The following is a 26447-nucleotide window of genomic DNA, read 5'->3' on the forward strand; positions in this document are numbered from 1 at the left end:
CCACGGGCCCCTAGCCCCTGAGCCGCACCCCCGTCTCTGGTCATTTCTCTCTCTAGGACCCAGCGATGTAGGATCGGGGTGGAGGTGAGAGTGACAAACGTCTCAGCCAATAGGAATGTGTTCCAGGTGTTGGGGCGGAGCGTCAGGTCGAGCCGGGCCAATGGTAGCCGCTGCCGCGCCCCACCTCATCTGGGTGGCCCCTCCCGAGTCCGAATGCCGGAGGGAGCGAGCGGCCCGGCTCGGCCTGCGGAGCCGGCAGCGTGACCGGCCGCCGGGTGAGGAGACTCTGGGGCTGAGCAGGTCGGAAGGACGGCAGCGGGGTGGGGTGCGAGGCAGAGCGGGTCCTGGTGCCTGAGGAGGTGTCACAGCTCGAGGGGCTCCGGGGGTGGGGTTGTCACGGTTGGGGTGAGGGGAGAGTTGTCACAGCCAAGTGTACCCAGTTGTGTGGGTGCGTGCGTGCGTGTGGCTGGCTGAGTCTGGGGCTTGTGGCTTGGCTCCTGGCTCCTTAGACGGAGCAGCCTTGCCTGGGGTGCAGCAGAGCTCCAGTCCCTGGAGCCCTTGGCTCAGGGCTTAGAGGCCATTAGAGTGAGGCCTGGAGTTCCCCGTTCCAGTGGAGCAGGCATTTAGCTCCCACCCCCACTCTCCGCTCCCCAACCATTGTGCTCCTTTCCTCAGGTGAAGGGCTCTGCAGGGGCCGAGGTGTGTGCTGCCACTCTCCCTGCTCTCCTTTGGATCCAGCTTGCCTGGCGTGCGGTATCTATAGATGCCTCTGTACTGCCCTGTCTGGCTGTGCAGAAGAAAAGTCCAGAGAGCCCTGTGTGGTATGGTGGGTTGTCTCTCCTTGTGAGCTGGGGAAGACAATAGTTCCTATCTCTGTTGTCTCACCCACCAAATCTGGCGTTTTTGTTTTGCTGTTTTTGTTTATTCCCTTTCTCTGTTTTTCTCTGCTGAAGGGGCTTTGTGCAAATCCAGGATCTGCATGTGTCAGAGTCCATGTGTAATGTAGCTACACAAATGGCTTTATAATTGTGCTCCATATCTCTCGCTTTCATTTAAAAACAAATTCTCCACCCAAGATGAGTGTGTGAAGTGCTCCCTTCCCTTATCTGGGTGGGGGATGGACCTGAAACCTAATGGCAGCTTAAATGTAAACATTGTTAACTATTTCTCTGCCACTTAATGTACTTAGCCAGAATGTCCACTGCAGTGAAAGGTATTTGGGTAGGGAAGAGTCTAGTGCAGAAACTGCTTATTACTGAGATGAGAAACTAGAAGTTCCAACTCCTCAGAGTTACTCCCTTCAGACCTTTCTCACAGGAGGCAGGGAATGAAGGGCTGCATCTTCTCCCACATGCTAAAGGCATCCCCCAAACATCTTTTACAAAGCAGTTTTTATTGGTAATATCAAAATAATGCTGCAAACTAAAAACTTGATGGTGATGTAAAACAGTAATATAATATATTTTTAAGAAACAGGAGGAGGATGCTATACTGATTGTATTTTCATATTGAATTAACTATAAACCTCAGTTCTACATTTATTTGAATCTGTCCCAAAGTGTCCAGGGTGCAACACCAATGTGCCTTGCAAACCAAGAGGCCATGTTCCTAAGAAAGTTGGGTGTGAGGCTCCTCTCCTGCAAACATGATTCATGCAACACATAATTTAGGTCTAACATGTTGCATGGGGGTACAGGGTCTGAGTCATCTTAGAGGGGCCATAATGGACCCACGTTACCAGGAAACCCCACCCCAGACTGTAAAGTGTAAGTAGTGTGGTCTGCTGTCTAAGGTCCAGAAGGTGGGAGTCGGGAGACCTGGGTTCTAATCCAACCTCTGCAACTGCCTAACTATGTGTATGATCTTTAAGTAATGTGAGCTCCATGGCTGAAAGAGGGAAGCGAGAAGGGATGGTTTGATGTCTAGGGGCATGGGACTTGGACTTGGAAGACCTGGGTTCTATTCCTGGCTCTGTCACAAATTTCCTGCATGTCCATGGGCAAGTCACTTAATTAGTCTGTGACTCAGTTCCCTGTTTGCAAAATGGGGATAATACATCCCTACCTCCCTGGGATGTTGGATATAACTTCACTAACGTTTGTGTGATGCATGTGTATTTTAGTGATGGGGCAATATAAGTACCTAGACAAAGTGCAAGATATTAAGATTTGTCTACAAAGATATGCTGTGTGCCATGACCTCATGAGGGTGGATATAAAGGCGGAACTCCGGAGCTACAAAGGCTGTCCTCTCCCCATTAGGCAAGGCTGACAATTTCTGTCAGCTGCAGATATCCTGCATAGAATGACTCAAACTGTGAGAGCTGGTTGTGTGTGGAGGAGCTGGATTTGAGGTGGTGGGAAGAATGTTGTGCCTCTAATTGTAAATTGAGCAGCTCCCTTGATCCATGTGCTGTTGGAGGGCACTGCTGCATAACATCCAAGCCCATGGTGATGTCCTTGTCTCTCATCTCTTTAGTGGCCGTGGCTGGACTCTTGATGATGCTGTGTTTTTCAACGAGGGTGGAGCAGAAGCTGGACTTCAGTTGGTTGCCCTACGCCCTGTGAAGGAGCAGTCATGTCGGTGATGGTGGTGAGGAAGAAGGCGATGCGGAAATGGGAGAAGCTGCCAGGCAGGAACACCTTCTGTTGCGATGGTCGCATCATGATGGCCCGGCAGAAGGGCATCTTCTACCTGACGCTCTTCTTAATTCTTGGCACCTGTGCCCTCTTCTTTGCTTTTGAGTGAGTTCATGGTGGGCTGAGATCCCTGCTTTTGGAGGGGTTTATGGGGCTGAACTGATTGCCATAATTTGAGGGGGAGGGAAGGAATTTGCCCCCTATCCTAGGGGCTTGTGGGTTGGGATTTGGGTTAAGGAAAGAAGGAATTTCCTGCCAGCCTCAGGTTCTTATTAGGGCTAGCTAGTATATTGGGATTTTTGGTGTAGCTCACCAGATTAAAATCCAGTTTTTGCAGAGAACCTGCTGGGTTCTTCTGCTCAATCCTTTCTGAAAGCTAGAAATCTCTTAGGGAGTCTCAATTTGTGACATGAGACCATTTATTGGAAAGATAGAACCAGTAAGTATGTGAGGTTTTGGGCTCATCAGGGTTGTGTCTTTGGTCGTGCATGACACTGTATTACTGTGGTGGTACTCTTACGATTAGTATAGGCACAAAAGTTTTGCTGGTTTAAAAATGTCTCTTAGTTAAACCAGTGTAACTTGATTCGTTGTCATTGCATTTCTCTCTCCTCTCCCAAGATGGGAGTGTGCTGGCAGTCCAGTCTGGTGTGAAGAGGGTTGCTGGAGGTGCCACCTCGTTGGCCAGTGTGGTGTACTGTGTCATGGTTACTGTGAATGGAGTGAAAGTTAGTTGATCTATGTGGCCTGCATCGGGGAAGGAGACTTAATGGAAGAGGGCTCAGTTTGTGAATGGCTTGTGATTGTCTCAAGATTGTTACAACTCTCTGCTGTCTCTTGAGGGCTCATTTACAGCTGCTTTCTGGGGGACCATCTCTGCTGAGCCTTGCCTCCTTCAGAGTATTTGTGATGCTGGTAGGTATCTGATTGTCCTGAATGATACTCTGGCTAACATGATGGGCTTTACAGATGAGCAAGTCTCTGAGCTGATGGGCCAGTGCATGCTTTAGAAAGCCGAGGAAGGGGACCTCTCTTGAGATCATTTTCTGCAAACAACCAACATTGCCACTTCTAAAACCTGCTTGTTTGCTGCAGATGATGTACAGTGTTTGGCAAACAAAATTTCCACTCTGGTAACCCAGGCATTTATGGCTTGCTCATTCACTGGCCTTTTAGACATGTCACCCAGTTAGGTATCTTTTCTTGACTTCTTCCTCAAAACTTTACCTGAACCTGGCTTGCACCTCTAGATAAAGGATATGGCTGAAACCCCTTGAGTGTTGAATGGCCTTTCTGGGACATCCTATAGAGAGATTTGCCAGGTCTCATGTGTCTTAGCAGTAGCAATGAAGGGACTGTCAGGTCATAGACAAGCTTGGACCTGTGAAACTAGGGTGACCAGATGTCCTGATTTTGAAGGGATAGTTCTGATATTCGGGGCTTTGTCTTGCATAGGCGCCTATTACCCCCCACCCCCGTCCTGATTTTTCACATTTGCTATTTAGTCAACCTATGTGAAACTGGCTTCTCTGCTTCGTTGACACTGTCTGTTTCTGTACAATGAGTGTAATGTAAGCATGACATTGAGAATCCGGACTTCTGAGTTCTAATCTTGGCTCTGTCACTGACTCAGCCTGTGTCCCTAGGCAACGATACTTACCTCTCTTTATTCATTTCCTCCCCGTAAAATGGGCTAAGACTTCCTGCCTTGCAAGGTGTTGTGAGGATGAATGAATGTGTATAAAGTGCTGCTGTTGTGTAAGTGCTTATTATGATGGATCCCTGCAGAGTCTGGCCAGCAGTGGAAGAGCAAGCCATGTTACTCTGCCTCGCACACTCTGCAGGCAGTCACTATTATTGGTGATGGTGTATTGAGGCCGATTGAACCAAGCTTGCGTTTGACTTTTAAATGTGTAAGATGTGTAATTACCTCCCCTTTACACACTCAGGTGAACAGAGGCCTCTGGAGGGCTCCCTTCAATCCATCCCTGTCAAGAGAATCCATGAGACACACCTCTCAAGGGCTGTCTGCCCTGCTCTCTGGTGTGGGTGGGGGGGGGGCCTCAGGGCAGTCTAGCAGCGTTAAACTTTCCTGTGCTCTGGGGGGATGCTGGGACGTCTTTCTCTTTCTGCAGTAGTTCGGAGTTTCTCTCTTAATGCCATAGCTTCTGAAGAAAATTCCATCTGTTACAGCTGATTGTTTTGAAGAGAGGGGATGAATGTCATGGGCGGAAGTGGCTTTTCTAGTATCTCCTGACCAGACCCACACTAATGAGGGGTGTGTGTGTTTTGAATGCGCATTTAATTCAGCCGAAGCATTTGTATGGTCACACGTTAGTTGGGAGGTAAACAAGCCTTTGGAATGCCTGGAATGGGGAAAACAACAAGGAGTCTGGTGGCACCTTAAAGACTAACAGATTTATTTGGGCATAAGCTTTCATGGGTAAAAACCTCACTTCTACATCTGAAGAAGTGAGGTTTTTACCCACGAAAGCTTATGCCCAAATAAATCTGTTAGTCTTTAAGGTGCCACCAGACTCCTTGTTGTTTTTGTAGATACAGACTAACACGGCTACCCCCTGATACTTGACACCATGGAATGGGGAAGTGTCAGATGTAGTTTTTGAGCCAGCTGTGCCTTGTGAACTTTGTCCTGTGCAGGCTGTCCCTGGGCAGAACCAGAACTCCTCAGCTTGGCTCTGATTAATGCCTCTGACTTGTGGGTTAATGTTTTCAACACTTCCCTCTTTTAGTGTCTTTGTCGTCCCAATCAAAAAAAAAAAAGATGGGTTAAATCCCAAATGCTGCTGTCTTGCTGCGTCTCTGGTCAAATGACTTGGGGACAGATCACCCCCGTTTGCAAAAATTCTTTGCATTCTTCTACTCTGAGGACCCGAATGTTCTCTCTGGAATGACACAGGAGACTGGCATTTGGGCTACCCAAAGTGTCCTTTTGAAATTGTGCTGAAGCAATGTAAGTGTTCACGGCAACTCCTCAGGCAATGACCTGATTGTCATTGCAGACAGCTCTGTGAAAATCTCCATTCACCATGTAGGGATGACGAAAAAGGCAATGTTAGGTTGAAAGGAATAGATTGAGATCCTGAAAATAGTATTGGAGGCCATCCCTTTGAGTGATATGGCATTGTAATATATTCAGAAATTGGGGTCCAGAGATGGGTGGCATGGGAATCCTTCTGAACAAAGAGAGCAGTTTAATAAAGGAGAGAGAAATAAAAGGGGAAATGAGACTTATACAAACGCATGAATAAGATAGAGAAGGTAAATTGTGCACTTGTATTTATCCTTTTTCATAATATAGAAATAAAAGGGCAGCCCACGTAATTGATAGGCAGTAATTTAAAAGCTGTTAAGGATGTAGATTTTTATACAATACATTGTTAGCCTGTGGAACTCATTGAGGCCAAGCATTTAGTCAAATTCTTCTATTAATTTTGCTGTCATAGATTGAGAATATTCCCAGTTACATTAGGGAAAATGTATAAGGAATACAAACTTTCCTGCTTCAGAGGCTGGTCTTGATAACTGTCATGTATTTTTTGTACACGGTAGGTTGCAGGGCTGCTACTAGCAGGTCAGGCTTCTGTACCAGCTATGGACTGGCCACAGAGCTTCCTTCCCAGAGAGAGACACTAAGGTCCTTCAATGTTCTGTGAGGTATGGCTGAGGCAAGCTTAATAAGGTGTTACACACATGGCCACCTTCTGTCTGAACAATATAATGTGTCTTAACATTCCATTACATTTCCCCCTTTAAATTCTACATTCCTACCATTTTACAAAATTTGCACTATTGCATTATCTTTGAAGTTCAGTATGGATCAGTCTGTTAAGTGTCTCTGAATTGTACTGGTTTTCTAATTGCATTACCTGAATGCATAACAACTTAGTCATCGGTCTGTCCATTAGTTGCAACAACTGGCAGTGGTAGGTTTCGAGTCCTTGAGACTTCTTGTTCTGTAGAGTTTGCTCTGTTGATTGTTCTTTCTGAGGGACATACTGTAGCTGTTGACAGTTTCTGTTGAACGCTCCATTGTTGGTCTTGGTCTCACATGATCTGGGTGCTGAATTTTTTTCTTTACGACCATTGGAGTTGTCCATCCTTTTTATTGCATGTGTAGGTTCCTTGAAGCTACCTCTGGAGGATCTGTTAATAGCCTTTCTCAGAGATGGGATACTGGCTTCAATGGCTCTCTAGTCTGGCAATTCCTGTGGTTACAGAGGGAGGCCAAAGCCTAGGGAAACACTGGGGCATTGTCTTCATTAGGGGGGAAAAAAAGGAGTTAACTAACTCGAGGTAAAAAAACTATAAACTACCTTATTTTCACTAGGATTTTACCTCATTAATTACCGTGTTAGCTAACACAATTAAGAACTATATGTCTGCTGATAGCCCTCCAGGGATGCAGGCAGATAACCAGCCAGAAGACCGAGGTCCAGTGCAGTCTGAACTGAAGGACAGCCAAGGTGCAATAACCCTCCAGTATGGCACTCCAGGCTTACCTCAAGGGCTGTGAGGGGTATAGGTAAAGGAGTGAAGTCTTGGATGGAGGTGCCCAAGAAGCTAGTGCAACTTAGGGCCAAACCTGTATGGGCAGATCAAGGTTGGGGGCACCTGGACATCAAAAAGGGGCCACCCCATTGGGAAAAGCCTTACCCACACCTTGGGATATACCTCTTGTCTAGTCCCTGGGGTCTGCTTTTCATGTGCACAACCAGGACAACTACACTGAGATTGCCCCTTTATCAACTGTAGCTATAGTCCAGTCTGGAGGGCAGAAATCCAGATGTAGAAAAGGGCCCCTGCCAACCTGTTTGAACCAATATGGATTGATGGGAAGGCAGTTACTGGGCTGGTGGAATTGGGATATAGCCAGATCCTAGTGAGGGACCAATTAGTTGGTTTGGCGACATCCTGAAAGAATAGGGTGGCTGACTGGCTGGCTACCTGATGGAACAGCTCACTTTCACAGACAGAAGCATTTTTGGAACCATCAAAACTGGTGGGGATAGCGGAGGAAGAGGACTCTAGTGAGGGGACTTCCAGCCAAATCAGGGGACCTTCAACTCCCCGAGTCTCAGGAGGCTAACGTTCTAGTCCAAAACACCAGTTTTGTCCAAGAGTAGTGAGCTGATCAGATGCTAAGTTGGGCTGTGATGAATGGAGTAGTGATAGATCCCCAGTGGCTGTACTTTAAGGTCAGGGATGAATGGATTTACAGCCTTGAATGAAATGGGCAGATGGGAGGTAAGAACTCCACTCCTAGCCCTGGGAGTTAAAGACAGGAAGTCTTACAACTAGCCCATTCAATTCCTTTTGCAGGATGCTTGGGGAGGGGAAAAAACCATCAGTTGGGTAGTGGTCCACATCTACTGGCCCAGTGTATGCAGAGATGTCTGACTACTGTGCCTCATGCCAATTAGCCATTCTTCCAAAGCACCCCTTAGTTGAGGACCTTTTTGAGATAATAGGGATGAACTTCATGGGACCCCTGAAAAAGAATGCTGTGGGGGTATCGGCACATTCTGGTCATCCTTGACTACGTGACCTAGTATCCCAAAGCCACCCCCTTGCACTCTACAAATGTAGCTACCATCGTGGTGGAACTCATAAAGCTCTTTGTCCAGATAGCAATACCACAGGAGATCCTGACTAATCAGGGAACTAACATCATAGAATGTCAGGGTTGGAAAGGACCTCAGGAGGTCATCTAGTCCAACCCTCTGCTCAAAGCAGGACCAATCCCCAGACAGATTTTTGCCACAGATCCCTAAATGGCCCCCTCAAGGATTGAGCTCACAACCCTGGGTTTAGCAGGCCAGTGCTCAAACCACTGAGCTATCCCTCCCCACATCACGTGCTATCTTTCAAGCTCCTATATGGCTGGCAGTCACAGCGTATCCTAGATCTGCTTTGCAAAACCTGGGAAGAGCAAGGGCCACAGACAATGAACATAGTACAGTATGTTCACCAGCTAGGAGAAATTTAAGACTTTAGGACAGTGGTGTGCAACCTGTGGCCCATGGGCTGTGGGCTGTGAGCAGATGGTTACTGTCTACAGACGGTTACTGTAAACAAACTGTCTCGCGGCCCGCCAGCGGATTACCCTGATGGGTCGCAGGTTGCCCACCACTGTTTTAGGGGTATTCACCAAAGAAAACCTGCTAAATGCCCAGCGGGCCCGAAAAAGCCTACGATTGAGGGGCCTGATTGCGGTGTTCAAACCAAGTGATTGAGTACTATTATTGCTGTTTAGCTCAGAATCCAAATTACTGGCCTATGGCAATGGTCATTTGAGGTGGTGAGACAGGTTGGCCCCGAGGTCCAGCAGCCAAAGAAAAGAAAGGAAAAAAACAAAAAACCCACATATATACCTCCAGAATCATTTTAAAAGCCTGGAAAGTCAAGGGGCTTCATAGCCCTTTATCCTTCGGATCCTGAATTAGGACCCCAGGCACCCTTGACCCAAACAACCAACCCTGTACAGATGGGAGAGATGCTTCAACCCAAATAAAAAGCTGAGGTACAGTATCTAGTTGACTCATTCCCCACTGAGTTCTCATCCTTACTAGGATCAGCCAACTTGGCATACCACCATCTCGATATGGTGCTGTGATAATGTGCCCAGGAGACTCCCTGGACTCTCCCCTGTATAATGTGGGACACAATTTGGGATGAACCACAGGCTATGCTTACCCTGGGAAGAATCGCACAGTGAATGGAGAAGCCCCATTGTGTTTGTGCCAAAGCCAGAAGGCACAATACGTTTCTGCATTGATTTTTGAAAGATCAGTGCAGTATCAAAGTTCAACACACATACAATGCCAAGGATAGATGAGCTGTTGGAAAGTCTGGGAGCTGCCAGATATATAAGTGCCTTAGATTTCACAAAAGGATATTAGTAAATACCCTGGACGCCAGGATCCTGGAGGGGTGTGTGTGAGGGACCTGCTTTTTCCACGCCCTTTGGTTTATATCAGTTAAGAACACTGCGCTTTGACCTTTGTGGAGTAGCAGTAACTTTCCAGAGGCCAATGGACTACATTCTGCAGCCATATAGGCAATACACGCTTGGATAATTTTACAGCCAAGATTGGGTTAGCCATGTAAGACAGGTCTCAGCAGTCCTTTTGTCCCTCATAGTTGCAGGCCTGATGGCAAACCCAGCAAAATGTAAAGTGGGGAACCGCAAGGCCACATATCTAGGCTATACTATTGGAGAAGGCCAAGTATAACCACTGGTCAACAACGTCCAAGCTTTGGCAGCCTGTCCCAGCCCCATGACAAACAAACAAGTATGGTGCTTCTTGGGACTGGCCTGGTATCATCGCAGTTTGTCACTGTTGTAGCTCCGCTCATGTATGTTGTAAAGGTTGGATGTTCAAAAAAGGTTCAGTGTTCTGAGTCCTGCTATGAGGTCTTTAAGACACTAAAGGATTATATGGCTCAGAAACCAGTTCTTTATTAATCTAGACTTCTCAAAAAGTTTTATATTACAAACACAGGCCTCAGAGGTAGAGCTGAGGACAGCTCTTTCTCAAGAGGTTGAGGGAGAACACCCATACTGTACATACGTTGAAAGCTGTACCCCAGAGAGAACCTATTCTGTCATTGAGAAAAAGGCCTTGGCAGTGAAATGGGCCATGGACTCCAAGGTATCGTCTGCTGGGGACCCTTTTTCTCTGATCGTAAACCATTTAGGTGGCTGAACACCATGAAAAACACCAATCCAAGGATAAAGTGCTGGTACCTGTCCCTACAACCCTATAGCTTCCAAATATTCCATTGGGCTGGCGAGGTGAATCGAAATGCTGAATTTTTTAATGGGATGGTGGAGATCCAAACACCAGCTAACAGCACCCTGCCCCCCAACCCCAAAGGTGTGTGATGAGATGGATAAACTCCACAACAGATAGGAAAGGTTTAAGAAGGTGCTCTGGAGTGGCCCCACCGCATCTGCAAGTCATGTCAAGAATGGAGGAGTTCAAGAGTGGGGAAGCTCAACTGAGCAGTGGGCAGCTCTGAGCGTATGTCTAAGCTGTGAGCTAAGGATGTGATTCCTCTGCTTGTGTACGTGTACATTAAAGCTGCTTGAACTAGCCTGAGTATAAATAGTAGTGTAGCCACGGTACCACGGGTAGCGGCAGCAAAGGCATGGCTGAGCTGTGCTGAGTACATACCCACCGGTTTCAGGCTGGTTTGTACTCCGCACAGCTGACCTGTGCTTCCCACTGCCTGTGCTACCATGGCTACACTGCTATTTATACTCGTGCCAGCTCAATGTGTGCTAACATATGCATACACGCCCCTATCTCGTAATGTAAATGTAGCCTGAGAGCAGGGCAGAGTGCTGGGCCTCCCTGCTCTCAGGGAGAAGCCTGGCGGAGGACAGAGCCTACCCCCGCCTAAAAGGAGGCCCAAGTCCTCTGAGGCGAAGGGGGCTGTATCATATTCCTCTGCTGCTGACCCAGCGTGTGGCCCATCCATGTCCCCTCTGAAGGAAAAGAGGCCAGCAGCCCAGCTTGAACTGGCTGCATGTTTTTGTTTATTTTCCTACTCCTCAGTTGCTTTCCCCCTATGACTCAAGAAGGGGTGAGCATCCAGAGGGAAGCGGCTAGAGGGCTGAGGCTGCATCCCTTTTAAAGTGCTACTGGGCACCCCCACTTGAGCAACTGTACCACCCCCATCAACACTCCAAGTGGGTGCTGTTGAAGGACCAGAACCCTAACAAGGCTAGTTCATATTGTCACTCACGCTGGGGGGAGGTTGGTAATGTGGGTACTGGTGCCTTTCATTACACATGCTCCCTTGTGTTGCTCCCCAGGTAACCTGGCTGAGAGTGTCTCTGTCTACTCTGTGTTAAAAGGAAATGCTCAGTGCACTCTTGCTTTCTGATACTCTGAAGCTTGCACTTTTTCTGCCCTGTGTAATTTAGAAGCAACAGTGACTGGGCTGCGTGAGAGGATGAGCTCTCCCATTGCTTGCTGTACTGCTTCAAACCTGAGGGGGGAATGGCCCTGACATTACCAAACACCCTCATTCTTCCTGTAACCATCTGACCATATACCCAGAGCAGATACACAGGCCTGTCTCCAATGGAGAGATTTGGTTCAGGCTCAAAGTGCGTATAGATAGAAGCTTGGCTTGTGGTGAACCAAAATGTGATGAAATGCTTCTCACTTTTGTAGCAGAAGGCCGCAATAAGTGGAGTTTGCATGTGGATCACTTTATGGATCATACTTTCAGCTTTGTGGCCCTTCTACTGAGGTTTTGGTTTAATTCTCCATGTGTCATGCATTATTGGAGGGTGGGGGGAACCTATGGGCTTCCTCCTGTGGCCAAAATAATCCCTCTGACTTTCCCCAGTGAAGTAATTATATTGTGTAGCTGAGTGGATAAGGTATATTTCAAAGTGAATTCATATCCTGCTGAGGCGAGGTCTATATAACTTGTCTTCATTCTCCCCTGCCCCCATCAATGAGATATAAGTGAAATCATACCAGTATTATAAAGCAACAAACAAAAATCTGGTCTAAAATAAGCTGTTTCTGAATGTAGCTGTCTTTCTGCACGTCACTTCTTCATGTGCCTGAATGCTTTCATTTGGCATTTTTATGTAGGTGGTGTTTTAGAGCCTTTGAAGGACTCCAAATTCGTCTCTGTCTCACATGTCGTAGTTACCTTTTGGCTTCTTCTATCATATTTCTTTTCTGTGGTGGTTCATCTATCAGTTGTTGCTCTGACTGCATTTCCGCTCAGCACAAGTACCACTAGCAGTGATGCTGCAGCAGCACAGGCTTTAATGTGAGCTGTGCAAGCCGTCCTGGGACCCTGGGCGCTTACTTGAGTGGCTAGCCTGTCCTGAAGTCTATGCTGCCACAGCTACAAACCTACCAGTACCCCGAGCTAGACAGACTAAAGCTAGTTTGGATATGTATGTCTACTCATGCTGCCAATCACACCTTGAATTGCACTCTAGACATACCTATGACTCCTATACTGAAATCATGCAGGGGAATTTGCGATTCTAGAGCTCACGCATCAACAAGGGATGAGAACCATGTTCTCAATAGAAACCTTGATATGAATTTATTAGGCAGAAACCAGCCTATCATCTGTGCAAGCTGTCACCTTTTGGGAATCCAAAATGAGACAGTGGCTTGGCTAAATAGAGAAAATATAAATCCAACAACTAGCCAGTAAACAAGTGTCCGGCTAGGTGTCCTAGAAGACCAGCTAGGAATCCCTCCAGTGCGTTGCAAGGAACTCTCAGACAATAGGAACAGATAGTAGCACACAAATACCTTCTCTGCCTTTCCTCTTCTTATTAGGGAAAGCAGTTCAAGCAATAAACCACTAGATGGCAACAGTGTAGGCTATTTGGAGCTGGTAGCTACTGTAGAGGCATAGGTCACTCTGGCAGACACATCACCTATTGTCATGGATCAAAAACAATCTAGGAGACAGGAAGTAAAGAGTAGGAATAAATGGTCAACTTTCATCAGGGCAAAAGGTTAGCGGCCGGGCCTCGAGTTTCCATGCTACAGCCTATATTTAATATATTTACGATCTGGAAAGCAGGGGGTGAGTGGTGAGGTAGCAAAATTTGCAAATGACACAAAGTTACTTAGGTTAGTCAAGTCCAGAGAGGACTGTCAGAGGGACCTAACCAAGGTAGGGGAAAGAGCAACACAATGGCAAGTGAAGTTCACCATTGATAAGTGCAAAGTAATGCACATGGGAGGGAAGAATGTCTGTTTTATACTTCAATGTGTCACTGTAGTATCTGAGCGCCTTCCATGTAAAATCAGAAGCAAAGTCCCTAGCGGACTTCATGGAATCTCTAGCACTTCTCCCTTTTCAAGTTCAAAACTCTGCTTGGTGGTTTTGAACTCTCACATCTTACATGGTTCTAAATTAACTGTATCGACTTTGGAAAGGGATCTGGCCATCACTGTGAAGACTTCTGCTGAACGTGCAGCTGTGGTCAAAACAACAAACAAGCTGTTAGGAGGCATGAGGTATGGGATGAAAAGTAATACAGAGTGTTATAGAGCGGTTATATAAATTAATGGTGGAACCTCATCTGGATTACTATAAGCAGGGCTGGTCACCCCATCTCAACAAGGAGACTGCAGAACTAGAAGGGGTTCAGAGAAGAGTGATGAGAATGAGTAGGCGTCTGGAAAAGTGCAGAAGAGATTGAAAATATTGGGGTTGTTTTCCTTAGGTGATGATTAAGAGGGATTATGATACAAAATATAAAGTAATGGTCTAGAGCAGCGGTTCTCAAACTATGGGGCGGGCCTCCCAAGGGATGCACAGGAATGTGCCAAGGGAGGCATGAGCTGTGGGCCCCCCCTTTTTGGGGGGAGGAGAGAGCTCTGGCTTGGACTCTCCTTCTCTCTCCCCCCACATCCCTTACCAGGAGACAGCTTGGTCTCAGGCTCTCCTTCCTGCACGCCCCCTTCCCCCACCAGTCCCTCACCTGGAGGACGTGGCAGGGCTCCAGTTGAGGCGCCAGCTGTCAGCCCCAGGGTGGCAGCAGCAGTACAGACGTAAGGGTGGCAATGGGGCTTTTCACATTTAACATTGCCACCCCACCCTTACATCTGCACTGCTGCTGGCACAGCACTGCCTTCAGAGCTGGGCACCTAGCTAGCAGCTGCTGCTCTCCATTCTGCCTGGGCAGCAGTATATTTACTTGTTATGGCAGGGGAGCGTAAACAAACACACAAAGAATGGGGGCCAGCCCGATCAAATAAGTTTGAGAACCACTGGTCTAGAGAAGAGATATCAGGAATGTTTGCTCTCCCTGTCTCATAGCACAAGAACAAAGGGACATTAAATAACTGAAAGTTGGCAAGCTTAAAACTGATAAAAGGAAAGACTTTGTCCCATGTTGTGTAATTAGACTGGGCACTCACTGCTACAGGAGTTCATTGAGGCCAAGAGCTTAGTAAGATTCAGAGAGGGACTTGATGTAGAAAGAGGGTAGATACCATTGTTTAAAAAAAAAAAAAAAATGTTTTTATTTAAATCCTATTTTTTAAAATTTACATACATTTAAAAAAGTTATATCCTATGTTAAGTCAAGCTTACTATAATCTATTAAAATCACTTAAATAAAATTTTAATAAATCAAGCAGTACATGTTTACTGCTGAAGTTTTAAAGAAAGTCAAAGCGCTGAATTAGTAGAAGTTACTGGCTGAGCACCTGAAAACTAGAGTTTGCTGAAGTGCTACACCGGCTTTTGACAGGAGTAGTTTCTTCTGCAGGTGCAGAGAACGGTTCCTTCATTTCAGTTTATCCAACTAGTTCAGTTCAGTGACTAATTATTCAAAGTTGAGAAAAGCATTGTGAAAATGAGGAAATACAGAGTTAAGGTAAAGGTCCATACAATCTTAACTCCACCCTCCTGGAATTGGTGATAGCCACTAGCTGCATGAACTCCAATTACATTCACGGTGTAGCTGTATTGAATGGTAGAGAAATTAGTTGGAGCAGCTTGGAAGAGCTGTGATTGTGATATGAAGTGATCTGAATGTCTGTGGCCCTATGTGGGTATATTTGAGCCCCTCTCCTTGACCCCCTGTGTGTGTGACAGAAGGAAAGAGGTGCATCTGTACCATGAGAGATCCAGGATGTCTCATATCAGCACTGTGTCAGTAGCAGGGCACGGGCCTTCTTGCCATGGGGGTATCAGCAGTTAGTTGGAACATGTGTGGCCTGTGGGTTTAATGATAGTAAGTGAAAGTTCAATGTGTGATGGTATTACATAAGGGTAAAGGATTTGAAGGAGTTGTATAATTTAGGCTACTCCACGAAAAGACCCCCGCATCTACTAAGTGTATGAGTGTAGGGAGCTCCTGTTCAGTACAGGGCAAAGGCAGACTGAGTGTGTGTGTGTGTTCTGGGCTTATTGGGACATAACTCTACCCTCTTTGAGCAAAGGTTGCGTGGGTGTGCACCGTGACTCTGTACTTCCTGGTTTTCATAAGTTTGAGTTTTACTGACCTAGACGTTCTGGAAGGGCATGAGCTATCACTGGGCAACCTTCACTCTGCATTAACAAATTCTTTTGCCATTTAATTTCCTAATTTTTTTAACAAAGAGAAGGGTTGGTAGGAGGTAGTGGTCATGTAGGCAGTTGTAGTTATCATGTAGGAATGCAGCCCAGATGTTTTTGTGGCCAGGTGATGATGATACCTAGATCTTACTTAAGGCTAGTATCCTTAAGGAAGGAAACATCATTATTTTCATTGTAGAAATGTGTGAACTGAGGCACAGAGAGATGAAGTCACTTGGCCAAAGTCATCCAGCAGGCCAGTGTCAGAGACTGGGACATGGGTGGTTGTGCCTAGGGGTTGGATCAGGAGTTGGTAGCCAGGAATCAGAGCCCAGGATCGCAGCTGGGGTCAGAGCCAAGGGTCAGAGATGAAGTCAGAAGTCAGGAATCTGAGCCCAGGGTTAGAGCCAGTAACCTGGAGTGAGGCAAGGCTGGGGGCAGGGCTGTGTCGGGCACAGGAAGAGGGCTGGAACAAGGTGGGAGCAAGGCTAGGAACAAGCAGGCACAGGAACTGTCACAGCCATGGGTGAGTGCTTTGAGCAGCTGCCAAACTGCTTCTGAAGTGGAGAGCTGGTTTGCTGACTTCCACCCAATCAGGCAGTGTAGACAGTCAGGCAGCCTACTACAGGCTAGCTGCACTCGTTAGGTCACCCGGAGACTGGCTCTGCTGCAGGACCTGATTCCTGACAGTACTCCCCCCACCGAAGGGTGCCTGCTAGGAGCCTCATGGCCTGGTTTCTCGGGGTACTGCCAGTGGAACTCTCAAATATGTCCAGGGCATGAATATTCTCTCCCAGTTCCCAAGACTGCTTTCCTGGATCATAGTCTCCTCAGCCTACCAGTTACTGGAGGCTTCCCCTAACTCGCCAAGAGTCAAGGATTTGGTGGACCAAGTACTCCTTCTGTCTGCAGACCTGTGTGTGGTGAGTTGATCAATTTGGGTATAGGATCCTGTTTTACAGCTTTAAAAGGTGAGATGTGAAAGATGGGTAGATTTTCAAGGACTCTGGCAGCTGTAACCTGAAGGCCTTTGGGTTTAACCATTCTTTAATATTTTAAAGAGCCCAGGTATTGGTAATCTAGTTTGGCAGATGGGCAGAGAGCCATACCTTGTCCCCTATGGCCAGATTGGGGCCACCCTAACAGTTTTGGTCTGCTTGGTGTTTATAGGCTTCATTGGTGTACTGAAAGTATTCCTTGATCTCCCGGTATAGGTCACTTGGTATAGGATGGAGGCTAGTTCACAGCAGCTGGCACTGGGGAACTTACCAGTAAGTCTGAGTGGAAGTGGGGGTGAAAGCCGTAGTTTGCAAAGAATGGACTATGTTGGACTGAGGTGTGGATTGCATTGTTAACACGCAAATTTGGTGTGGCACGGTAGGGGGAACCAGTTGTCCTGGTGGTAACTCAGAAAGCAGCAAGGATACTGTGCCAAGATTTGACTCTCTGTTTGCCCATGAGTCTGTGGGTGATAGCTGGATGAGGCAAGGGATTCAATGCCAAGGAGTCAGAATGCCACCAGAATCAGGAAATGAACTGAGGTTCCCAGTCCTATACAATATCTACTGGTAACCTGTGGTTGCAGAAGACATTGTCCAGGACAAGCCGAGCCATCTCCTATGTGGTAGGAACAGTAATGGTATGGAATGAAGTGTGCCATCTTTGGTAGGAGGTGGGTGGCAACCAGGATTACTGTGTGTCCCTGAGAATGTGGCAGTTCTATAGTGAAGTCCAGAAGTCCACTGATATAGTAGACGGCCATGGAGGCATCGGCAGAGGCTGGAGGAGACCTAGGAGTTTTGATGGTGCAGTCTTGGTTCAGGCACAGAGGTTGCAGGACCTTTTATATAATCCTTGATGTAAGATCATTGGCCTGGCCACTAGAAGCAACTTGAGATCAGATTCCAGGTCTAGAATTGGCCAAAATGGCCCACAAGTGGCAAACCATAGCATGGCTTCCCTACCTGAAGCCTAGGTTGTCCCTCCAGAACATAAATACAACAGTTGCGACCGAGTTCTGTTGTTGGAACTTGGCGTTAGGTCTGGTACCTGCATAATTCAGGATCTGGCAGATCTGGGTTGCGAATGGGTCATCAGGGAATGGAAGGAGGATGTCAGACTGTTGTCGATCATTCCATTGACAAAGTTGGACACCATGAGCATAGTGGAAGAGAGCTCTTCACCGGGTTTGAGATATTTGTCTTTGCGGGATAGAGCATCTGCCTTCCTGTTTCTTGTCCCTGGGCGAAAGGCTACCACAAAGTCAAAGTGAGCAAGTCTGGTGTTGGTTAAGATGTTTAGTAGTCTGTAGGTATTCCAGGTTCTTGTGAGCTGTCAGGAGTTTGGACTGGGAATTGGGCTCCCTCTAGTAGGTAACTCCACTCCTTGAAAGCCACTTTGATAACCAGTAGCTCCTGGTCCCAAATATCATAATTTTTTTCCTCCTGGAATTAGCTTTCCAAGAATAAAAGGCTCAGGGGTGGAGTTGGTTGTGGGGGCCCCCATGATAGATAAAACTGCACCAATGGCAAAATTTGAGGCTTCTGCTTCGATCCTAAATGGTTTAGTGGGATCTGGGAGAATCAGGATGGATGCTGAGGTGAACATCCTCTTCAGCCAATCAAAGGCTGACTGAGATACTGTGGACCGGGTGAACTGGTTCCCCTTTTGCGGGGGTGTCATTATGGGTGCAACCAGGCTAGAGACTCGCCTGTAGAAACTGGCAAATCCCAGGAATTGCTGCACCCCGTGTACACCCTTGGATGAGGCACAGTCAGATATTGCAGCCACCTTATGCGGGTCCATGGTGAGTCCCTCAGGCATGATGAGATAGCCCATGAATTTCGCCATGTCCTTATCAGACTTGTATTTCTTAAGCTTCACATAGGTATGGTTTTGGCAAAGTCTCTCCAAGACTGTGCAAACATGATGATTGTGGAGATTCGGAGAAAATGAGGATGTCATTCAGCTAAGTTTGAGTTTGGAGATGGAGTGAATGCGCCCCAGGAAACCTCTGCTCCTGGCTAGAGGTCAATGGGGTAGATGTAGCTGCAATGGGGTGGTAGGGTGTCAGCTTTTTTTTTTTTTTTTTGGTCAAACCTGTCAACATAATGTTGATATTTAACAGGGTTTCTGGGGGCCCCTTTGGATTGTCTTTGTGTCTCTGGAGGATTGTGTAAGCTGCAAAGGGTTGCTGGTCCCAGCTCGGCTCTTGGCAAACAGGATTGTCAGCAAGACGGGGAGTCAAAGTATACTGTGCCTGATCACCGATGGATGCCAGATGTCAGAGCCAGGTTACCTGGAGTGGGGCAGGAACAAGGCTGGAACTAGGCAGGAGCTGGACTGGGAACAAGCTGGCACAGGAGCTTTTGCAGTTGTGGAAGAATGCTTTGAGCTGTTGCTGCTGGGTTTAAGATCTGGTCGTCTGACTCTTTCCACCAATCAGTCAGCCTTCTACAGGCCAGCTGTCCTCTTAGAGTTCCCTGGTGACTGGCTCTGCTGCAGGCCCTGCTTCCTGACAATCCGTGTCAAAGCTGGGAATAGAGCCCAGGTTTTAGTAGTCCCAGTTCAGTGTTCTCTCTGCTAAGTCACACTGCTGCTATGTGTTTCTTAAGTGCCCCCCAATCCTGCAGGTGTATGGCTATACTACGGAGACTATACTGACATTGCTATGCTGCCCTAATCCCTTAGCATAGATCAGGGGTGGGCAAACTTTTTGGCTCGAGGGCCACATCGGCATTGTGAAACGCTATGGAGGGCCGGGTAGGGAAGGCTGTGCCTCCCTAAACAGCCTGGACCCTGCCCCCTATCCGCCCCTCCCACTTCCCACCCCCGACTACCCCCCTCAGAACCCCCGACCCATCCAACCCCCTCTGCTCCTTGTTCCCTGACTGCCCTCTCCTGGGACTCCCCCACCCCTAACGGCCCCCCAGGACCCCACCCCCTATCCAACCCCCCCTCCCCCGCTCCCTGTCCCCTGACTGCCCCCAGGACCCCCTGCCCCTTATCCAACTTCCCGCTCCCTTACTATGCTGCTCAGAGCAGCAGGAACTTGCAGCCCGGCCAGAGCCAGCCACGCCACCCATGCTGCCCAACAGGAGCGGCGGGCCAGAGCGCTGTCGGTGCGGCGCGCTGAGGCTGCGGGGGAGAGGGGACAGCAGGGGAGGCGCCGGGGGCTAGCCTCCGCGGCCGGGAGCTCAGGGATGGTCCCGCGGGCCGTAGTTTGCCCACCTCTGGCATAGATGCAGCCTATACTGCTGGAAGGGGTTTTTCCAACAGTGTTGAATGAAGTTATCTAGGTTGATGGAAGCAGCTATGCAGACCTAGCCTCTGGCATAGACTTTGTGTGTCACGGCCAGGGGTGTGGTGTGTCCTACCCCTGCCCAATGTAGCTATCTCAGCCTAGCTTTTAATTGTAGATATCAAGCCCTAGCTGTAGTGGGATGGGGATAGTGGTTGTTCTTTTTGAGTGTGTAGTTGATAACCGAGTCTGTGGGAAATCTCAGGCATGGTGTGTGTGTCCCAAGAACTTGACAGTTTCATTACTGGTGGTTACAGTAACTTTTAAGCATGTGAGAGAAGACTGTGTGTCTCTCATCCAGTTCACCCTCTCCTTCCCAGCCCATTAAGCTATTAGCATTTTAGAAGCTATGTGTGCACAAAAAGATTGGTGGAATCTGTGAACTTCAAAAAAAGCTAGTTTTGGGGGGTGCAGGTTTGGGAGGGGAGCCTGTATCATAGGAACCTCTTGCCCAAATGACCTCCGATTTGGCTCACTAAGCCTACCCTGCACCACCACAAAGCACAGCAAATTTAAAGACTAGCCAGGTAAGCATGCAGATTTTAGAACACTTAGAAAAATTGTCCTTTAAACAGAAAAATCCCACAGTCTTAACTGAAGCAGAGAGGCTGTTCTGCTATAATATTTATGAAATGTATCAGCAACTGCTTTGCTATAGTCAAAGCCCCAGCCCAGGATAATCCTGAAAGCATGGGAGGCTCAGAGGTGTGAAATGGCCCATTCACCTAAATGTGATGGTCTCAGCTGAATGAGAACACTCCCTATAGCCTGAAACAATAGCTCTGAGATGTGTGAACTGCTCCATTCTCAGCTCCTCACCCCAGCAGTGATTCTCAAACTTTTAGGGGTCAGGACCCATTTGTAAATGTTTACGGCTTGTCTTGACCCAGTAAATAGCCTGGGGGTGAAGGTCCTGGAGTAGTTTCGCTCTGGTCCTGCCCGGCACTCACCCCACATTGGCAGCTCCTGGCTGGGCTTGTGTCTCCGCTCTGGGTGTCGCAACCTCCATGGTTGCTGCATTGCTAGGTCCTCCCCCCCGCTCCCACCAAGTGGACCAAATTTGTGAGAGTGGAGTTGTGACCTGGCCCATGGGATTGCAGTCCTACGCGGACTCCTGTCGTCATGGAGGCAGGGCGAAACCTGAGTGGTGCTAGGACCCCAGAGGCTGCAGTGTCTGGAGCAGGGAGGCGAACCCAGCCAGCCCCATGGGACACCCTTTGAAACATTCTGGTGACGCAATTATGGGTCCCAACTCACAGGTTGAGAAACCCTGTGCTTGTGCATGCTCCAGATATGCCTGGCTTCAGCTCCCCACCCAGTAGGGTAGGGCTTCCCCAGACCCCAGCTCACATGTGGGCACGGAGAGAGTTCAGACCAGTCCAGAAAGGCAAAGTCCCTCCAGAACCAGCACACATGAAGGGTGGGCAATGGAGTGGGTCAGAACTCATAGATGGGCAGGGCCACCCCAGATCCTGGCATATACACGAAGGCTTAGGACCCCCCCAGATTTTGGCATGCACACTGTAGAGAATGTGGGGCTGTGGCACCCCTTGCCCCTATTCTCCCCCAGTTCCCCTGCCACTCACTCTCTTGTCCCCTTCCCTTGTCCCTCCCCAACCCTTTACCTCCCTTACTTACCTGTCCTTATTTATTCTCCTCATTGCAGCCACATTGCCTCTCACCCCATTCCCTCCCACTCCTCTGCCCCCTAAAATGTCACTCCCTTCCCAGCAAGCATTCACGTTTAATTCTTTTCACAAAAACACTTTGATTACATGCCCCAAAAAACAAACAAAAAAAAACCTTGCCACCAGAGAGTTTTTAGTAATATGTCCTCGAGCCTTTTGCCCAACTTGGGGCTTGAATTGACACTGGCTGTGTGGGTCAGGTTCGAAAGACTGCTGCTTATCCCCTTGACCCATCTAGTTGGTGTGAAACTTTCAAGACTACAAACCCTGATGGCCCCTCTGTTCAGGCATGCTCAATGTAATTGGTTTGGCGCAAGGACCCAGGTCTAGTGCGGCAGACTGAAGACACTCACTCAGCCACACTGCCTTTTGGACTGAATGTGCCAAATCTGTGCTTGGCTAGTCTGTCTGTAACCAGCAGACCACCCTTTCCTTCCAAAGCCAGGTGCAGGGGTCTGGAATCTCAACCTTCTACTGCGGTCTAGCAAATAGTTATGTAATGCACTTGCAAAGTACATTTAGCCCAGTGGCTCTCAAACTTTTTTTTACTGGTGACCCCTTTCACATAGCAAGTCTCTGAGTGCGACCCCCCCCCTTATAAATTAAAAACACTTTTTTATATATTAAACACCATTATAAATGCTGAAGGCAAAGCGAGGTTTGGGGTGGAGGTTGACAGCTCGCGACCCCTCGTGTAATAACCTCGCGACCCTCTGAGGGGTCCCGACCCCCAGTTTGAGAACCCCTGATTTAGCCCAAGTGGTAAGAGAGGCTGTGGTGTAGATCTGAACGTCCGTGTCAAATCCTGCTGTCAAACCATGTCGGGAACATTGTGGTTCCATATCAAATAATTTCCATATTGCCAGTTCAGTTAAAGTTGCAATGAAACTTCTATTTAAAGTCTTCCCCCAAAAGTCAGATCAACCTTAACATTACTAGGTCAGGGGCTTGACACAGGTGCCACAGTATCCCTTCAGGCAGAGCTACAAATAGAGCCCAGGTCCCTCATATCAGAACAAACTATTGTCCGCTTAGCTTTTGGAGAGGCAGCATTGCTTAGGCCAAATGTGTGTGTTCACCTAAGCTGCTACAAATGGGCTACTCCTGCGTCTGCAAAGCACTCTGAGACACACAGGTGAGACTGCCTAACAAAGAGTTGCATGTGATGACATTTGTGTGTAGGGAAAGAGAGGAACTGCAGGAAGAAAAAGGATGGTCAAGGCATTGGGCTAGGATTCAGAGCTAGGTTCTGTACTGACTCCTGCCACAGGCTTCCTATGGTATGGTGTGAGGTCACTGACACTAGAATACATGGAGGTGGCCGCTAATTTTTCCTTATTTATTCAGTGCCTCAGTTTCCCCATCTGTAAAAATGGATCATATGTTCCACCTCACAAGTGATGTAAGTTCACTAATATTTGTGAAGCACTCCGATACTGTGCTGAGGGGGGCCATATAAGTACCTAGTTAGATCATTGGCCCCTTTTGTGAGCCTTTGGGGGCCACCCCAACCCTCCAGCCTTGCACTCATTAGGGACTCACCAGCCCTTCTGAGCCTTAGGAGCAGTGCTGCAAGTAGAAATCATTTCTTGCCGGTACTGCCCTCATGGGAGGGACACAAGGGGGGGCACGTGACCTCCCCACGTGACCCTCCATGTGACTCCTCCCTGCCCTGCCCCCAGCCCGGGGCCCCCCACTCTCTCCCCGTCCCCTCCGACACACACCCTTTGTATATACAAACATCAACATGCTTAACTACTCACTTTCCCCCAAATATGTAGTATTTGGTCTGTTTATATGGAATATGGGAGTTGGGTGAGGAGCCATTTCAGCATATGTATGACTTCTTAAAAGACAAATTTTAAGTAGAACTATATCCTAAACTGCTTTATGGTATTGTACCCAAACATTGCATTTCAATGGGAGATTCAACTTCCTTTATAGGAACAGAACAGACTCCTGAAACTCTTACCAGTCCACAAAAGTGGTCCATAGTCATGCAAATAGTCCCATTGTCTTCAATGGGATTGATCAAATGATTAAGGGGTTACAGGATTAGGTTCCAAGTTTGTAAATGGTTCTGGACGAAACTGACAATGCCTGAGCTGTCAGATCAGAAGGAGCTTCATTCTAATAAAGGTGGGCAGATGTGTGATAAGTCTTAGCTCTGTTGCTAAGATGAGGAATGTGTTTTCAGCAAAGTTCTTCGCAGATTCCTGAGGAAGCTGATTTAAGGCCATCAGTGTCCGGCATTATAATCTTCACTTATAGTTCTCTCACCCACAAAGCTGGAAAATGAGGCATTTGTTTTCTTTGTTTTGCTGCTCCAGTTCGTTAACAAAATGCATGTTAGACTAGTTTGGCTGCAAAGAAGAATTCTTTTGTACACTGGGGACAACACCTGATTCCTGTCAGGCTGCAGAACTGAGCTGACATCAGAATTCAAACATCCTCTGGTCAGTGCAGGCAGAGGCATTTCTCTAATGATCTGGACTTGATGCGATGCAGTATGGATGTCATGGATAATTCAGACCAATGGGGAGAAACAGAATCAAAAACACTGTTTAAACACCTTCCATCTCCCACACCCCTGTCCTCTTGAGGATTCTTGACCAATTTAACAGCACAATACATATGCTAACAAACTTAAACAAAGGGTTTGTTTAAGTTTGTTAGCATATGTATTGTGCTGGTAAAGCCATATAAAGAATGAATGCCCTCCCTAGCCCTGTACGTGCTAAAAATTTCTTGCCCGTACTGCGTACTGGAGCGTACCACCCTACTTGCACTCCTGCTTAGGAGGCTAAAAAGAACCAACCCTCCATGAGACTTACGCCATTTTGATGCGTTGGGTGCACACAAGTCTCTTTCTTGGCACCCCTAGAGATGGCAATAGGAACTGGGGGCATCATAGTACCTTATCCCACTCTAACCAGAAACAAATGTTATTTCCGCTGTACCCAACGCAATGACAAACCAGACTCCTATTCACACAGTCCAGCTGGATCTTCAGTGTGGCCTGTGCAGCAGCATTGATACAGGAAGTACTTGCAGCCAGCTACTGGATATGACCCTGGATGCAGTGAACAGCTTCTCCTTGGTTTCCAGCTGCATAATCCTAAATAAAGAGGCTAACGTGTGTGTGCGCGTGGGGGGGGGGGGGGTGTCCTACAATTAGGCCATGTCTACATTGAGAGAATTTGCAGCAGAGTAACTGCATCATTACTGGGCAGCTACACTTGCCTAAATCCTGCTTTGTTCCAGTATAGCCTGTCTACATGGGGAGCTTGCACTGATGTAACTAAACTGATGGCATGACTCTGGTGCCAATTTTCATGTAGACAAAGCCTTAGTTTCCTGCAGCTTAGGCAGACATTGCCCACTCCAAAACCCAGTAACAGGTGGTGGCATCCCAACAAGGGGGAGAATTAAGGTGTTACTCCACATACTTCACAACCTTAACTGTGCCACTGCTGGTTTTCGTAAGCTTGTGGCTTGTGTGTTTGACAAGAAATTACAATCTGGGGGGGGCAGGGGTGTATGTAAGGAGATGTGAACAGAGTCTTTCCTGCTTTTCACTTGTTTGAGTGTGGAGCCTGATGTCCCATGTCTCAAAAGGGTACAGGGGGAGCAGAAGGCCCTGTTGTGCAGCAACAGCCCTAACGAATTCCTTTGTAAGTGACTCCCCCGATAACGAGTGCAGGGCTTGGGAATATTATTGGAGTTACTTTTCAAGCTTTGGAGTAAACTCTGGGTGGTAAGCAGGAGAGTTCAGTGAAGCCAATCGCCTCCAACCTTGCCCATTCTGTCCTGAAACTTTTGGGCTCCACTGTTCCACCCACCTCTTAAAGGAACAGGGCTCTAGGAAGGGTTCTCTTTAATATTTCTATCGTTTTAGTCATATTCTTTCTGGACAGCCAGTGCCTTCTGAGTGCATTGCACTCCTTCACAGGAGAAATTCCCAGGTTGATTGGTAAGGAGCTGGCTGCTCACAGGGTTCTGGTTGTCCTTGGTTCCAGCTGAGAGAAGAGATGGGAGATGGAAGTATTTACTGCATTAAAACTGACTAAGGGTATGTCTACACTACGAGAGTAGTTCGATTTTACTTAAATCGAATATGTGGAATCGATATTACAAAGTCGAACGTGTGTGTCCACACTAAGGACAGTAATTCGACTTAGTGAGTCCACACTAATGGGGCAAGCGTCGACATTGGAAGCGGTGCACTGTGGGCAGCTATCCCACAGTTCCCGCAGTCCCCGCTGCCCATTGGAATTCTGGGTTGAGCCGCCAATGCCTTCTGGGTAAAAAAATGTGTCGAGGGTGCTTTTGGGTAACTGTCGTCATCCAACCATCACTCCCTCCCTCCCTCCCTGAAAGCGCCGGCGGGAAATCAGTTTGCGCACTTTTCTGGTCAGTGACAGCGCGGACGCCACAGCACTGTGAGCATGGAGCCCGCTGCGACCATCGCTGCAGTTATGGCTGTTGTCAACACCTCGCACCTTATCATCCACCTTTCCCAGAGGCAGATGCTGAGAAATCGGGCGAGGAGGCTACGGCAGCGCGGTGAGGACCTGAAGTCTGAGAGTGGCACAGACCTGTCACAAAGCACGGGACCCCGCGCCGAGGACATCATGGTGGCAATGGGTCATGTTGATGCTGTGGAACGGTGATTTGGGGCCCGGGAAACAAGCACGGACTGGTGGGACCGCATAGTGCTGCAGGTCT

The 26447-nt window shown here is 47.9% G+C and overlaps 1 protein-coding gene across 1 annotated transcript in view; it reads left to right on the plus strand.

Moving 5' to 3' along the window:
- Positions 1-248: 248 nt before the first annotated feature.
- Positions 249-26447, plus strand: part of ZDHHC9 (zinc finger DHHC-type palmitoyltransferase 9) — a 39974-nt gene continuing 13775 nt past the window's right edge. Inside the window, exons 1-3 of the mRNA XM_065410838.1 lie at positions 249-300; positions 676-826; positions 2479-2744. Of these exons, the coding sequence (XP_065266910.1) occupies positions 2578-2744 (167 nt within the window). The 5' untranslated portion in view covers positions 249-300; positions 676-826; positions 2479-2577. The remainder of the gene's footprint in view (positions 301-675; positions 827-2478; positions 2745-26447) is intronic.

This window comes from Emys orbicularis, chromosome 9 (genome assembly GCF_028017835.1).
Source record: "Emys orbicularis isolate rEmyOrb1 chromosome 9, rEmyOrb1.hap1, whole genome shotgun sequence".
NCBI classification, from domain to species: domain Eukaryota; kingdom Metazoa; phylum Chordata; order Testudines; family Emydidae; genus Emys; species Emys orbicularis.